General features: G+C 40.9%; 1 protein-coding gene across 1 annotated transcript; it reads left to right on the forward strand.

Annotated features, from left to right (window-relative positions):
- Positions 1–711: 711 nt before the first annotated feature.
- On the forward strand, positions 712–11,250 carry SUSD5 (sushi domain containing 5; the record flags this gene model as incomplete). Its single annotated transcript, XM_010021020.1, has 2 exons — positions 712–900; positions 9,974–11,250. Coding segments are annotated over 2 exons (1,466 nt in total), but the record flags the coding sequence as incomplete, so codon positions are not given.
- Between the last annotated feature and the right edge of the window lie 5,750 nt (positions 11,251–17,000).

Genomic DNA, 17,000 nt, shown 5'->3' on the forward strand with positions numbered 1-17,000 from the left:
GGGGTTGAGGAGTCCTCTCGGGAGAGACTCGCCTCGGCACGTCAGTAATTGATAAATGCAGCTCTTCGCGTTCTCACAGAGCTGTTACCCCCGGATGTTGCTGAAGAGCACACGTCACCATTTGTTTTAGGGTGTCTCCAACCTAAAATAGGGGGAATTAGAGTATCTGTGAAGAAACCTGTGATTTTGAGAAAGACTAGGAGGAGGAGTCCGAAAACCGGTCCACCTGGACTTTCCCTTCTGTGAAGCTGGACTGGGCCATCGCTCAGCCTCAGCCCCTTGCATTAAAGTGCCAGTCTTAAACAATTTCATAAGCAGTTCTGCAGCTAAGAAAAACTACTTGTGTCCAAGCTTTTGCTTTCCAGTCCCAGCATACCCAGGCCTTTTTTAGCCTTCGCAGAAGCAGGCAGAGAACACAACTGTACCGTAATACCCTCAGCTACCTTGCTGGAAACAAAGGCCCCCTCGTGCATTGCAGTTACACATCAATAACATCACAGTTATCGTATCACAGCTATAGCCTAATATACACCTACACAGTTACAGCTGACAACAGTTATGAAGGGGGATAAGGGCATGAATCAGATGAGATGTATGAATTCTGTGGACGTGTAAGTTCTTCCTTGGTGTAACTCTCTTAGCACTGCTGTCAGCACTGCATTTAAAGACTTCTGCAAGGTCTCTAAAATCTCATTTCTTTTTACCTTCCAGACAAGCCCTGTGGGGACCCACCGTCCTTCCCCCACACCATCCTGCATGGCCACACTGGCTTTGAAATGGGGGACGAGCTGCTGTATGTTTGCGCCCAGGGGTACCTCATGGGCAACAAGGAGACAGCTTTCACACTGCTCTGCAATAGCTGCGGGGAGTGGTACGGGCAGGTTCAGGCCTGTGTCAAAGGTAAGCTCACCCAGCACATGGAGCATCCCTCCAGGAGGTCATAGCCTTCCGCTGGCCCAGCAGAGATGGTTTTAGGCATACAGGGGTGCCTCCTCCTGTGCACATGAAGTCCCAGTGAAGCTCTTGGTGACTACAGCATCAATGTCTTAGCTGGCTCAACAGGGCTTTCACAGCCCTGCTGGCAGACATCTCCAGTAAACCACAGGAGAGAACACTGTAGCTATACTCACATGCACATAAAGTTCTTTTTTCTGGGTAACAGGAGCCACTAAAAGTAAAAAAGAAGATTTTTTTTTATGCCATATTTATTTTATCTGTATCTGCTACCCCTTTCAGGCATTCACGGAGTCTTATCCCAAGGTTAGCATTCAGCTGCTGCCTTCCAGTCCACCATCTTCCTTCTTTCCCCCTGCAATGCCCTTTTTCTTTAGTACTGAACATAATTTTTAATTACTAGAAAATAACCTTTGGCAAGATTCTTCACTTGTGTATTTCATATCAGAATCAGCCCCTTTCTGGAAATCAGTTGTTTATAATCTTGTGTGTGCCCATTCTGCTACTGGGTGAGGTTTATAACTTTTCTATGTACATACTTAGTTTACTCAAGGTAAGGGATTCCTACTGATGGTACAGAAATGCCAGAGGTATTTTCTTCAGGGTAGTTCAAAAGCTGCTCTCAGGCAGCATCAGAGAGCCAAAGACATTGTTTACCAGATAGAGTGCACAATGCAGGTTTTGTATATCTTCTGCTATGTTTATTTTCACATGAAGCCACAGAGTTGCTACAGAGCAGGCTGCTGCAATGAAAACTTGGTGTTTGCTCTCACCTTTGGTAACCTAGAGCAAGAACAGAGAAAAGTCAGTGTCTTTCTGTAGGCATGTACATAATTAACATCTTTCCCTACCATAGACATGCTGCAGCTGCCCATGATTTTAACACCCACTCACCAGCCTTACATCTTTATGTGATGGTACATCTTTATGTGATGCTGAGGCCCCCGAGATAGCATCCTCCTTACAGAAAAGACAAGGTGCCATGGCAGTACTGTAACCCCGTGAAGACAGGGGTCAATACTTCTCAAGGGCACAGCAGACCCATATGCAACTCCCCCTGCTTCTTTATATTTTCTAGGTTGAGCTGAGCTGATCATCCTTTAGGCATTCTTGAATTTTTATCTGGGATGCAAAATGGGTAATACAACAGCTGTCCATCTTTCAAGCCCCAGACGTTCTCCACTGGCTTGTAAGAAGCTAGTTTGGCTGATCTGAGCTTTTACTAGCCCTTTACCACTAGTTGCTTTAGCATTTTTGAACTTCTGGCCTTAGATAGATGCTAAATACCACTTCCTTTTGGTAGGTTAGGAAAATTAGAGATCTGTGTAAGTTAAGAGAGCTGCCTGTGCTACACAAGTCTGTGACAGAGTGGCAGAAACACTTGGGTTAGAGCTAAGCAGTTAGATGGAAAAGTTAAAAAAGAAAAAAAAGTGTTCTTCTTTAATTTGCCCCAATAAAAAGGCAGATTTTTATCTTGTACCATGCTTGCAGGATTTTTGTCTACAAACACAACAGTAGCTGCCCAGGTATTTACTCCATTGAAAGGAATGAAAGTGGATTTTCTTACCAAATAATTTGACTGAAGGAATCAGGCTTTTACTAAAAAAACTCCAAACAAAAAGAACATAATGTGAAAGCTATGAGAAGTTATAATAGTGACATTTCCTTGATTTAAAGCTTCAAGAAACCCCACCTTTATATTGCTTAAGTTGTGCGATGAGCTTTCCCCTTGTTTAAACATAAGCTAAATAGTATCATGAGTTCAGACACGGATGCAGTCTGAATTCTGCTTTCTCATTCTTTCTCATGTTACCCTGCTCTATGCATAAAGCTCACGATTTTTCAATATTTAAGAACAGTCATCAGAGCACGTTATGGTGGGGTATTTGTCAGAGAGATATCACACCTTTAGGATGATACTGCTGGCAAAGCAGATTAATCTTCAGCAAAGGAATGGGCAGCTGTCAGGTAGCCAAGCTATCTATATGGGCTCAAGTTAGCGTATCGACTTCAGAACCTATGTATTCCTTAATGCCCAGTGGCTTACAAGAGTTATTTTTACTCATGAATGTTTACCAGCAGGCACAGCATAATCATGAGAAAAGGTCAAATTTGTTCTTAGTAGAAACGGGTCATGTCTGTGTACCAGGCAACCAGATATTCAAACCCATCAAAATGGTATAAAGATAAATAATAAAATAAATTCCAACATCTTTCTGAACTGTTTCATCTTCCAGAACTGTTCTTACAAACAGCAGTTCAGATGATTAAGTGAAATACTACAGGGAGTGGAGGAGGAGCATGGAGGGAGAGAAGGAAAAGAGTATCTACATCTGATAACCCAGTGGGTCTGACTCTCCTATAATCTGCACCATACTGGTACTTCTTTTTCCTTCACTGAGGTTAGTGAAAATGCTGACTTTATCACACATAGAAATAAAACTCTATGACACCAAAGTAAGGAAGGGAAAGAATCAGGCTATTTAACTTGTGTGTGTTTCACTGTTTTCCCTGGATAAATAGTCTATTTCCCCTGTTTTGCCTGAGCCTTTCACACAGCTGCAGGGGAGAGGATAATATTTTTAAAAGAAATAGGGAAGTGTGGCTGTAAAATCACAAACATCAACACTGGAACTTGGGAGCAGAGGTAATATTGTGGATTATGTTTTTTTTTTAGATTATTTAAATGTAGACTTCATGCTGAGGGGCTTCCTTTGATTAATGTTTTTCAAACACTTTAAAGATAAGACGTGGGATAGAAGCCACAATACGTGTCCAATTAATAATCAGATATTCGCTCCTCCTGATCACAATTCTTTAAGAAAGAAGGCTTTACAAGAGGAGTGAAATACTAGGCTTCATTATTTTTAAAAAAGTAAAAATTCAGTGAAAAATACAAAAGGGAGTTTCATGAAAAGAAACCTGATTTACAGTTGACAGTTATTTTAGGTTCGCAGCACAAAGGAGAATAATTATTACTTAAGTACTCCAGAGGCCAGCACACACACTGCTTTTTAAGTGCTTTGAGGCAGGAGTAACTTCCCTATTATGATGGTTAATGACAGGACAATTTATATCCCTGTTGGCAGGGTGGGCCATTTCTGTCCTAACTGGCTGACATCAGAGGAAAAACGGTGGCGAAGCCACTTCAATGAACATTTAAGTACTACGTTTAGAGGCTGGTAAGGTGATACAGACCCCTCGTTCTGCATCTGCCACGTGAGCAACTGGAAATATTAAGTGGTCCCAGTGCTCTTACGCCAACACGACTGGACCATGGGGAGAAAGCCCCTGCCATAGGATTAAAAGAACAAGTCCTGCTCCTATGTCTTGCACTGTTTCTGAGATGGGGCAAGTTCACTGTACTACTCTCTGTTGCTTACTCCACCTCATCCACGAAAGAGTGATAATGTTTATCCAGCTTCATAAAGCTTTCTGAGATTTGCTGATGTTCCAGATGTGTATTATTTTACTACTTGGTAATTGCCACATTATAATGCCCAGCTGTCCAAGCAGCATATCAGACTAAACAGCAATAATTGGGCTTTTCTCCTACTTTGTAAAAGCATTAGGCCTGCACTTCATTCCCAGTTGCTCACCGGGAGCAAATACAGAGTCAAAGAACTATCATCATAGCAGTGTCTAAATATAGCACTTACATGTTCTTTGAAGTAACTTTATGATCATATTTCCTCTCTCTTTTGATCCAGTTAGAAGAGATACCGTCCATTCTGGCACCCAGGATGTAAGTGTACAATCACACAGTTGGTAAATCTGTAAATTAAACGAAAACATGTATTATGCATCGATACACATATAATCCAAAATATGTGGTAAAACCTGGCTGTGGGCATAACTGAACAAAATCATTTTGGGATTATATTAAGTGGATTCTGGACACAGTAAAGTATGTAAGAAATTAAGAAAACAGTATGTTACAAATGGCTTTACTGTACATTGCACACACCAGGCAATGGATGGTAATTTTAAATGAAGATGCTTTTTAAGGAAAAAAGTGGTTCTGTACAGTTAGTCTTTCCCTGCAGTTTCTGGTCATGAAAAGATGCTGTGTTCTTGCTGAAAACACAGGGATATTCAACCCAACAAAGCAACCTTAAACAGAGCACAGGGAAATACGCGGGTTTTGCAGTTTATTTTCTGTGGAAATAACCCATTGTTTCACAAAATACATTCTGAAGATGGGCACTGTAGTAAGGTCTGAAAGCAGATGTAGACATGCTATGCTGTGGCTGTCCTGCAGGCACAGAGACTGAGTGACCATTGCTAAATGACATTTGTGTTTTGTTTTCTCTTTTCCCAAAATGAACCATAGGTTCAGTATCAGAAGCATTAATACTAACATTTCAGTGGGGGGACAAGGCTGTATTGCATTAGGCTGCATCCTTGAGAGTTTGCTTCTTCAAAGAGAAGGTGGATTAGGTGGCTGGGAAATCATGTCACTTCTCTGCCCTAAAACTGGCAAAGAGGAATGTCTCATATTTCTCCTTCTCCCGTGGCTGCTTTGGGTTTTTCCAACTATAAGCTTGTGGCAGGAGAGGTCTTATCTTCTGCACACCTAAAGAATCTCTCCAGTGTCAACACTTGGATAATTGTCTAGTGTGTTCAGAGCTGGTCTGACTTCCACACTGAGGACGAGACTTCTGATTTCAGTGTAAGGAGGATACAGCTGACTCTGACCACCTCTGAAAGCCTCAGCTGCAGCTCCCAGTCTTTTTGCCTGGTTCAACTGTTCTCATTACTTCAAACATTGCTTTCTGAGTTTTCAGGAATAGTGTAGATTCACATCCATGTGGTCTGTAAGCATGACTAGCCAGCACCATTTAGTTACTTTTATTTCTTTAATGGGCAGAGTAAAGCAAAATGGCTGTGGCTTTCGATCTTATTTCGGGATGTGTTTTGTTTTGTTTTGTTTTCTTCTGGGAGAGCAAAGGAAGTTGTGGCAGACAAAATCAGAACAAAGTATGTCCAATGACTTGTCAAAACAATTGTTATGACAAACTTTGGTTCTCTTTTCAGGTCTGTCACTGAGTGGTTGTATTAGATTAATGTAAGGTATTGATCTGGCATGAACTGATTCTGCCAAATGAAATTACTTTTAAAAATCATGATGGCTTATTTATTTACATTAGCAGGCTTTCTGCTACAATAAAAATCATCCTTCTTGTAGCTGTTGCAAAAGACTAAAGGCAAAACAATTTCTGTCCAGCATACTCTGGCTGGTCTGAGAGAAGTGTGATCCAAGTCAAATGGATAATTCTTCAAGATGCTCTAGTTTACAACTCTGATCTTAGGCAAATTGGTCTACATGCTCTTTTCCTTCCTACTCTTTAAGACATGTGTCAGCTTGTTAATGTTCACTGTAACTACTTTGAGATTCTTAGAATAAAGCTGGGTTTATACAGTAGAAATGTTTATGATGATGGTCTACATAGCATCAAGTTTCAATTTCCTGTACTCCAAAAATACATCCTCAAAATATGCAGTGCACTTTATGGTTGTCCAAAATAGCAACACTCAAAATACAGCTGGGATGCCAATATGCTATCTAGAAGAAAAATTAAACTGATCCTAGAGTGTGGAAAACAAGGCTCTTTCTTTGGTTTTGCCTGTGTCTGTTAGGTCACCGTTTTCACATTAGGATCAAAAGTTGAAGGAGATAAAAGCTCTTTAAGGACTGGATGCTTCCCAGAAAAAACAAGGCTAAATTAAAAGGATTTTACCTTTTAATTGAGTTTCACTTCTTTGGTAGTGTGCCATTTCAGCTTCTGTTGCTGTAAAATGTTCATTTCAGCCTCAGTAATCCCTCAGTGAAACAAAACTCCCTGATCACTGAGTCTGACAGAGGAGGGTAGAGGTAAGATGTAACAATTACCAAATATAGGAAGATTTTGGTCTTGGACTAACTCATTTCAGTGCTGGCTCTTCTTAAAACCAGACCTGCCTGGATAGGAACATGCAACCACTTTTAAACCAGTTGCTAGCTGTTTTAAGAATGTGTATAAACAACTATTTGGGTAAGAGGTGGAACTGAATCTAGTTTGGTTGTGGCTCTTTAGTACTGAGACTAAAATTCAGGGAGCTGGAAAGCTCAGGTAAGTGCTGAGGAGGTGAGCAAAAAAGAAGTGCAAAAGTTGTGCAATCTGCCCTGGAAAATCAAGCTCACAGCTGACTTAAAAGATTGTCATGGTAACACAGAACTACTAAATACTAAGTCCAGGCCCCATTTGAAGGTCTGAGGCCCAGAAGAAAAAATAGAGTATTATTACTGTGTAAGTCAATTCAGGATCATATAAATTAAAGCGTCAGAGTCAGGGGGTCTGTATTTCCTTTGATGGTTAGAGAGCTCAATAGTTGCTTTCATTCTGCTATCCTATACACAAACCTTAGTTACGTTGATAGTCTTTGCTATAAACTATACAAATACAGGAGATGGCATATGAAAATACATTACAGCAGCTTTACAACTTGGGCCACAATCTGATTGTCAGAACGAACAAGACTCCCTTATGCAGTGACAAGCAGTGCATAATGAGCTCCAATCTCGAGCTCTCTTTAGACTACAATGGGCTTTTTCTTTCCTCAGCTGAACATTAAGAAAGCACCGATTCATTTCTATACATGCAGGATCAGGCCCAAAGACAGCAGGTTTGGTGGAGACTTGATAGATGGTTCAGCAAACACTCAATATGTTCTGATAGACTGAGGACTTGTATTTTCCTAGGAGCACATTCTCTTTCCTGATGTGCCTCCATAGGACTTTTATCTGAAGGGCTGAAAGCACATGGCAGGAGAAGCACTAAAGGAGAAGAGCTTCAAATTCTGTAAAAACCATATTACTGCAGTTGTTAAGCATTCACCAATGATCCATACTGGTAAATAAGATGAATACTAGCTGCTCATTCACACTGCTAACTAAAGAATACGTCTGGAGGAAACAGCCCAAGCATATGAATGTAATTTTTGTTCATGGATGTGTGTGCATGCACTAGAACACCATAACGTAAAAATCAACGTTTCATCCTCAGATGGACTGTTGTAGTCTGAAAAGTAAATGAGTTGCAAAAATAGAGGTACAGGTGAAGACAGACATGTGATGATTCATTTCAAAAAAGGAAATAATGACCGTCACAGTTGGTAAATAGTGAGTTCTCACAATATGATGTTCCAGTGCATATATATTCTATAAGCTGTCCGGGGAGACACTGGACTTCAGTGAAGCAGGTATGCCAGATACCAATTTCAGCAAGAGCCTGGCTGGTAAGAGGACAAAATGGCTTGAAGTACCATTTGCATGCAAAGGGCGTGCCAGGTAGAAAAATTCTTCAGTGAAAATGGGACAAGGGACAAAGCGAGACGAGCATTTGATGGCTATTTCAAGTGCTACATACTGATGGCCAGTGCCACACAGAGCTTCATAAACATGTTGCTAAAATGTTTTGGTATTCAGAGGGACCCTCCAGTCATTAACAAAAGCCTGAAATATTGTTGGAAAAGATTTTAGGATGAATAGTGTCCCACCAGGAAGGTTTCCCTTCTGAGAGATGGATTCCCCTGTCTGTTAAGTTGGTTTTGCACCAGATGAAGTTTTTTCCTGCATTGGTGAGGATCTAGAGGATTACAGAAGCAGATGAGGACACCAGGACCAGGCACGAAAGAAGACCATTGTTGGCACTGTTGTATCTTGCACAGGTTTCACCCTACACCCTTGCTGTGAGATGAGAGGACCTACTGAGAACATCCAGTTCTCCAACATGATAGCTTTTGCAGAGGTATTAACTCACACATTTTGGTTTCCTCAGCATAACTACTTTGGTTTCTGGTAGACCCAGATGCTAATTCCAAGAAAAATACTTGTTGCTAATACTCATTCTCTTCTGGCACCTGGCTTAAGTTGTTCTGGAAAAAAATAAGCTGGTGTGAGCTGTGTCACTGTGGAGTGGTTTTGGTCAGACTGGTTTGACAATATTTCTAATCTTTCTTAAGAGTAGACCAAATATGGCTCTGCCAGAAGTCTGGGAAGCAGTCTCCAAGGAGAATGTGACTCATTTGGCAAATGAGGAGGGCCCCAGATGAAAACGTGGTTCAAAGCTGGTTGAGTGTAAAAAGGCAAAAAAAGATAAGGCTTTATGAATGCACTGATCTGTAATGCACCTTAGCCTATTACTTTCTTATTTCCCATGCCATGCCAGGTCTATTGCTTTACCGTCTTCATGAAAGGCTAAACACTCTATTAAAAAGAAAAATTCTCACCATGATTCATTGGTTTTATTTTCCACATCCTAAGGCACTATTTTCTAGGCCTTGTAATGCCAGCATAAATCTCAGCAATTACTTCAACTTTCTGTGGAGTAAAACTTGTGTGAGCTGAAAATCAACCACCCTGTCTAGTTTGGAAAATTCTTCATTGAGGTCTTCTAGAGGAGTGCAAGAAATATAAATTACAATGCAATACTGCATTCAAATTCAAACATTTAGTTTCATGCTCGAAGTTAAGTCTATTTTGCTGTGAGTGGTAAGTCTGTTGAGGCATGGGGAGCATTTCTAAATCAGACTCAAACCTTGAGATCAATCTGCCTCTCTGTTGCATTCAGGTTTTTGGGGGGTTTTGCCAATTTGGTTTTGGGTTTTTTTCCCCTTTTTCTTTATGGTAACGTTAAGTTTCTTAAAATTGGAAGCCTGAGAGTTGATTGCAGATGGTGTTATCTTGACCCCTAGGTGTTAGGCTTTAAGTGTTGGAGACAAGAGTTTTCTATCCTCACAGTCATGGGTGCATCTTCTTTCTTCAGATGAAGTTAAGCAAAACTCATCATCAGCTTTGGTGGTGGGGTCTTCTTTGGGCAGCTCTGAAGAGCTCACATGGAATGAAAATTACTGTCTAGGAGTCACTCCTCTTTGCACCTTTCTTCTTGGCTTCTTGTATCAAATGAGCCCAGTGCTCTTCGAGAGAAATTAAGTGTTGCATTTTGTGCTGGTTTTTTTTTTTTTTTAATGTTTCTAGATGCAACCGAGGCACATATTGACTACGAAGATAACTTTCCTGATGACAGGTCAATAGCTATTGTTGAGAATGAACACGTCAATGGCAAAGAGGAAACTGAGCAGGAGCAAGAACAGCTTTCCTTCAGTAAAAGTTCAGAGGAAAGAAGAATTGGAAGTACCAAAGGTGTTACTCAGGACACAGACACTGCTGAAAAAGGAAGCAGGGCACCAACTGAATCCCCCGTGTCACTCCTAAGCCAAAAAAATTTGTTTTGGTTTCCATCAGAGGCTTTCAGTGAGCCTGAATCAGAGAAAGATGATTCCACTAAAGCAGAGTTTTCTGAAGGTGATAACCACATTGGAGTGAAGGCACCCTATGATGAACCTGGTGTCAAAATATTTTATGACAGTGAGGATTTCCCCATTGGACCCATTTTCACAACTAATGATACAAAGGCAGAGATAGACGCAGTTGCCATCACTGATGAATCATGGTTAGATGGCTATCCAGTAACACAAGAAGTGGTAGAGGATGATGAAGAAGAAGGGGATAAAGTTGATAGTTCAATGGGAACTGAAGATGATGTTGTCCTCACAACTGACCAACCAAATCATGTTGAAGTAAAGAAATCAGGCAATGGCAGCCCAGCTCCAGAGGAAAGTTTAACACAGATTGTGGCAGCAACAACAAAAGTAGATGATGAAGGGACCAAAGAGACACCGGTGCTACTTACATCAGTAAGTGGTCTGGAGAACTTAAGCACGAGCAGAAGTTACGATGATACCGCATGGGACCACCCAACTACATCTCTGGAAACCGTGACTCAGGAGCCTGGTACAACGGTGCTGTTTGACATAACCAGCTTAAAAACATCCACGTCAGAAGCCACTGTGATGGCCAGCCCCTCCGATCACACTCCGTATGCAGAACCACAAGAAACAACCACCTACCCTGCACAAATAGCAACCACTGCAGCAGCTCCAGATATCATTACTGACACGTCATCCCAGGAATTAGCTGAGCAAGAAAATCTCACCCAGGGCCCTGGAGAAAAGCCCGACCCCACTTCTGATCCGTGTGAGGGAGAGGATTGTCCCAGATCCAGTAAAGGTGCTGTCATAGCAGTAATTGTGGTTTTTCTCTGTTTGTTACTGGTTGCAGCTGTACTGGCTGTGTGGTTCTTCAAAAAACGTCAGGAGAAAAATTCTGTCTATAAACTCAATGGCAGGTGTCAACCCAAGCATCACTGCTACCACCACTACCACCACCAGCACATCGAAATGCAGAAAGTCTAACCAGGGGCCTTTGGGCAGAGATGCTACAAATTGGAAGGAAAACATACTGATGCTAGAAGGATCACATGACTCATGGATGCTAAAATCCAGCAGTGCAGAAAGCAGAAGAAAAAAAGAACACTAAAAGAACATAGAAGACACAAAAGATTTCATCCTTTTGAAATCACAGTTTAGCATCTTCGACTTTCAAGAGCTGAAGAATCTGATTGTTTTTATCACAGGAGTCTTCTGGAGGGATCAGCAGGACACCGTGTGCTTGGTAGTACATCTACAGTTTGTTCCGCTTTTACATTTTGCTCCTATTAATAATAAATTAATTGATTAATTTCTGTGTTACCTGGTTATAATGTAATGGCAGGGCTGGTCAGGCCTTCTTGGTCTCAATGGAAGAAGGAAAGAAAGAGGGAAGGAGGGGAGAAAGATGTTTTTGGAGCAACCACACATTTGGTGGTGTTCTTTGTTTAGAACCTGCCCAAGCTGGTCAGGATAAACCACCATAACAAATTATTACCTGATGTGTCTTAAAATGAAAACCTATTTGCTACCATACTTTAATGGATAGTATTGCAATGATTACTAAGGTACTTTTCTTCAATGTTGTGAACTTAACAAGCCACAAGTGATGGATCATCACGGTAGTTTTCTGGAAGGTGTTATTTTAGCATTAGTGAAGAAGTACCATTCTTATACTAATCTTTTTAAAGAAATCATGTCTCCCTGGAATTCAGAGAATACAGGAAGTGCCATTCTTCCTTGACTATCAGCAGAAGCCAGAGCACCTTTGATTCCAGGTGTTATGATGAATAGCCTCTTATTACAGAGCCAAACAGTGATGAAGCACTTCCCAGGGACACCCTGTATAAAGTCGGCTGCTTTTCTGAACACAATCCTGACTGACCAGGATACTGAATTCACAGCCGGGTGTACCTCTGGCAACTGAAGCCATGTATAATACTTCTGCCACGTGAAATCTGTGGAAGGATGGATTTTTACCATTCTGCTCTTATACCAGCTGCAGGGGTGCCCGGGGTGGACACTGGCTGTGGGAGATGGGTATCCATTTTGAATGCTGCTTACTGTGGTTTTAAAGATAAAGCAAACCTGGGAAAGAGAGAAATTGCATCCAGTTGATAAAATGCAAACACTTGGCTTTTAGACTGGGCGTTGGTGTAAAAACACAGAGGCTTTTCCAACAGCATGTTCCATTTCCACGAGTTCTGAAAATAAAGAGTGAGAAAGAAGAGGATGTTTTCTAGAATCCCTTAACATAGTTCTGGTGAGTTTAGTATGAAATGCTCTTCCTTACCTTTCTGAACAAACAGGAGAAAGACTGGCAACGGCATAATCTGCAGGTCAGAAACAAATTCATCTGCCTCTCTATTGTACAGCCTTAGCCAAAACATGCCAGTAATTCAACCCATCAAAATACCGGAATTAGAAAAGGCGACTGGGTGGAGCTGACCTGTTTTCATGTGCTGCCTTGAGTCAGAGCGGTAACCATCCTGAACTCCATGGAGGTAGACTTTATGAAGTGGAGCGCAGAGCTGGGCCCGTCATACACACAGCCATCAGTCGCAGCGCTGGTAAGGAAAACAGAGCAGTTGTAGATGATGGCCATATGGAGAACTTGACCTCAGAGTGGTAAGAGTTGAATCTAATTGCCAGGCAAGAGCCACAGTAAATAAAGGACAGAAACTGTACAAATCTGTAAATACTGTGTTCTCTGACATACGCATGACTTTATGCTTTTAATGCATTCTAGACTATGAAATAACCTAGAATTCCTGTTGTAAACTATTTTTTTATACAATAACGTTTAAAAAAATCCAAAAAAGCAATGGATTTTGCACTATGCAACTTTATAGAGACTAACTCGACTAAAACACACCATCTGTAATCCTATGGAAACATGCTGAAACATAAACATGGGAACAGCCACTAAAAATATTGTTTAATTGAAAGATACAAGTCTCTGTTACAGCTCTGTGTAGCATCATTCAAAACGAAAAGTCAGTACTATTTGGCTCAAGAACTGAACATGTGAAAATGAGGCTCAAAATATAATTAAACCCGCAAATTGTACAGGGACCTTATTTGAGGCTTAGAAATAATTGTTATTCACGAACCAGAAGAAAATGTACATTAATATAATGCTTTGGAGGTATTTAAATAAAGATCAAGGTACAAAAAAGGGAAAGTAAGCATTTGTGTGTGTTCTTGTGAAAATCATCCAGTTTGCCCACATGTTTATGAAGGGAAGTTAGGTCTGTCATTTGGATAAGTCTTGTAGGAGACAGTTTAAGACATAGCTGAAAAGTGTTTAGCTTAGGCTGCCAGGCTGATTCTGCTTCAGAATGCCATCTACCCCGTCTTGCAGCAGCACCTGATTGTTTTCACTTTACCAGAATGATTCAGGGAATTTGGGAAAACTAATAAACAGATGGGGGTAAACAGCCCACGAATGATATGTTTGACTTAGATCTCCTTTTGTGTGTGAAACTTGGCTAATCAAGGACAGTAGGGATGGTGAACGGTAGAGTCCAGTAAAATCTGAAGATGATAAAGACAAAATACAGTAGGGGATAAGTCACTTATTACAGGAATTAAGAGCTGAAAGTGCCAGCTATGGGCTGAAATTAGGAAAAGTAAAAGGAAGGGGGAAAATAGTGGGAGTGATCTTGTGATGGTGACATCCAGTCATTAAGAGATTGATCTGCTGCTCTGTGATGGAAGTTGTGTATCATCCTCTTCCAGGGAAGCCACGTATTACAAGAGGCTGGCTAGAATGAGCTCACTGGTGTTAAGACTGACATATGATCTCCCTTTCCCTTCCTTTCCTGTATTAACAACTACCTATTAAATAAGACCCCATTTCATACAGATCATGTGCTGTTTGTTGTGTCTGGGCAGAGCCTTGCATAGATTTGCTGTCAGGCAGGCTGAGAAGTGACACTGTGGGGTGTAACACTGAACCTACGGGCAGTGTTTGGGGGTTCAAGCCCTTGCAGCCAATAGGTGCTTGCTCCCCTTTGTACAGAAACTTTGGGATCGTGGATTTTAGGTAGTCGGTAAATTCCTGGGCCGAAATCCCCTCAATTTCTGTGCTTGTCCTTGCATTTGCCAGCTGGATGACAATATATGGTTTATTGTGCTGTACTGCCTTATCGCATACTTTACCTCAAAAGCTGTTATGTTGGGGATTTGTTGCCATGGGCATTGAAGCCAGCACAGATTTTTTTTTCTTCAATGGGAAGAATTTACTTTTTTATATCCAATAATTTGTAATGCAATCATACAACATAACACACCACTGTGAAAAACCAAAAAATGACCATTTGAAAAATCAGTTCTAACAAAACCCAATTTGAGTTATGAGGCTTGTCAAACTACAGGGTTACCACTAGCTCAGGATAATGCTTAAATCTTTAATCCCTTATAATAAGTAAGACAGTAAGATTTCAGATAGTAAGAAGGGGGCAAAGGCAGAAACCCCCAGTTTTCTCTTCAATGTTAGTAGTCACATAAAGTTACACCTCGGACCCCCATATTTCTGCTTGAAAGTAAGCAAGTTCCATTTCTTTGCAAAAGAACTAATCAGGGAAAAAAGCACATTTCTTACTTCATGCTGCTTAAAAGGTCTGCCCATGATGTATATCAAAGGGAAGAAAAAGTTAAAAATAATCAAAGAAAGCTTAGAAAGTTTTTCTACAGATAAGGTTAGCATTTATAAACGTAGAACTTCAAAACTCTCTACAGAATGTAGTTTCCATATATCACCGGTACTCCAAGGAGAGAGAAGAGGGTAGGGACGAGAGATGGGTGTCTAAACCACTGAATATTTCCTTGCCAAAAACAAATAAATAAGAAGGTATCTGTTTATTTTAATATTTTTCCTAGGCACTGGAAAGGACTTAAGACACAAACCCCTGATTTGCTGGGGTGTGCAACCCAACTTGCTATGGCTGTTTCTTATTTAACTTCTTTATTTTATATAGCTTAAACTCTCCACACTAGGTCATTCAGGTCTTGAGTCACCAGAAAAAAGAAGTCGCTGTTTAAAGTATGGCAGACAACCAAAAGTTCAGACAGCTGCAATGAAGGATTAGTTGTGGCTTTTTCTCACTGCCTTGCTACAAACTGCATCACAGCTCTATGTTCAAACACTATTAAATGGGAATGTTTTCTCTGGCACTGACTACTTCTCCCCACAGTTTAAGTATTGAATTTTTTTAACTGAAGTAGCTTTGGTTTACAGCTCACATTAGAACTTAAAAACATATTTCCATAGTAGCAGGCATATGCAGGCAACTGTTTATTCTCAGCACCAGCCATAATAAACACTTGTACTTTTATAATCCAACAAATCTTTGCCTAATCACAACTCCGTTTTCAGAGCTGTAAAATTTGCATACTATTTAAACCATTTTTCATGAAGACTCTAGAAACAGAGAGATTAACTGAGTCTGCCTTCATTGTCAATATAGACCAATAATTCACTGCAAAGATACACGGTGGGTATTAATGGCAACAGTCTATTGAGAAAAAGCATCGTAAAGCAGGACATGCTATAGGATTTTCAGGGAACTAACTTGTCTTGAGGAGACCCACCTTTAATTCTACCTTGACTTACTCTGGCAAGTAGGAAGAAGTCGCACCCCCTTGGTTGGACAGGCTTTATGGTAAATTGAGAACAGCATCCGACTATCTTTTGAGTTTATATTTTAGCATTCCAAAGGAGTAAGGCTCTGGAAAATGGAGAAATTTGAATTTGCTTTTTGCTCACGCCTTGTCAACAGAAGTACTGAAGGTCTGCTTGCAGTATTGCTACAATGAAAGGGCCCAGCAAGACATTTGAATTCCCACTGAATTTGCCAGAACTGATCATTCTAAAGGTACTTGGGTTTTGTAGCTGACTTATTGGCTATCAGAACTGACGAGATACTGAAGTATGGAGCCTATGATGCTGTTTTATGGGAACAGAATTAAACTCTGGGGAGAAAAATAACCCACCATCCTTCTTCCTTTTTTAATAAGTATTTGTGTTTATGAGGATGAATTGGCAAGAAGCTGGTAATACATGAAAAGTTACTATCAGGAAGAGCAGGTATTACTTTGAAAAAGACTATATGCTTGGCAGAGTCTGTCACATACACTTACTTCCCACCTGTGAGTCTCTTCCCTTGCCCAAGCTTTGGTTCCTGCATAAAAAAGATTGTCCTGACAGACAGCAGTCATGTTTTTCACATAACCAAATACCAAGTTCAGTGCACCAGCATTTTTGCCTCAGTTGGATTTTCAGCTTTCCAGCAGTTCCCTATCACGCAGGATCCCATCCAACAAGAGGCCAAGCACAGGACTTGCACTGTGTGCAGGCCCTTGTGCTAGCCATCTGCCAGAGGATCAAAAGCCAAGATCAGCTACCCAAATAGCCAGCTTTGTTACTAGAAATGTGAGCAATTACTAAAAAAATGAATTGTATGGCTCTATAAGAAGCAATACTACCACCGAGGTCAATACGAAGTGGTCAGCCCAGGGTCAGCAGACACATGCCACCCATGCTGCGTTCAACTAAATCACACGAACACAGTGGCTTCAACAAAATGACGCTTGCCTGAGAATCAGCATCATTCTGTAAGCCTTACAAAAAAAGAAATGGAGACAAAACCTCAGCGTCCCCCCGGTTTTGCAGACGCTGCTAACATCTGAAGCAGGCAACTCTCAACTGAGAGAATTTGGGGTGGCAGAAGAGA

This window comes from Nestor notabilis, unplaced genomic scaffold, assembly GCF_000696875.1.
Source record: "Nestor notabilis isolate BGI_N333 unplaced genomic scaffold, ASM69687v1 scaffold19208, whole genome shotgun sequence".
Lineage (NCBI taxonomy): Eukaryota > Metazoa > Chordata > Aves > Psittaciformes > Psittacidae > Nestor > Nestor notabilis.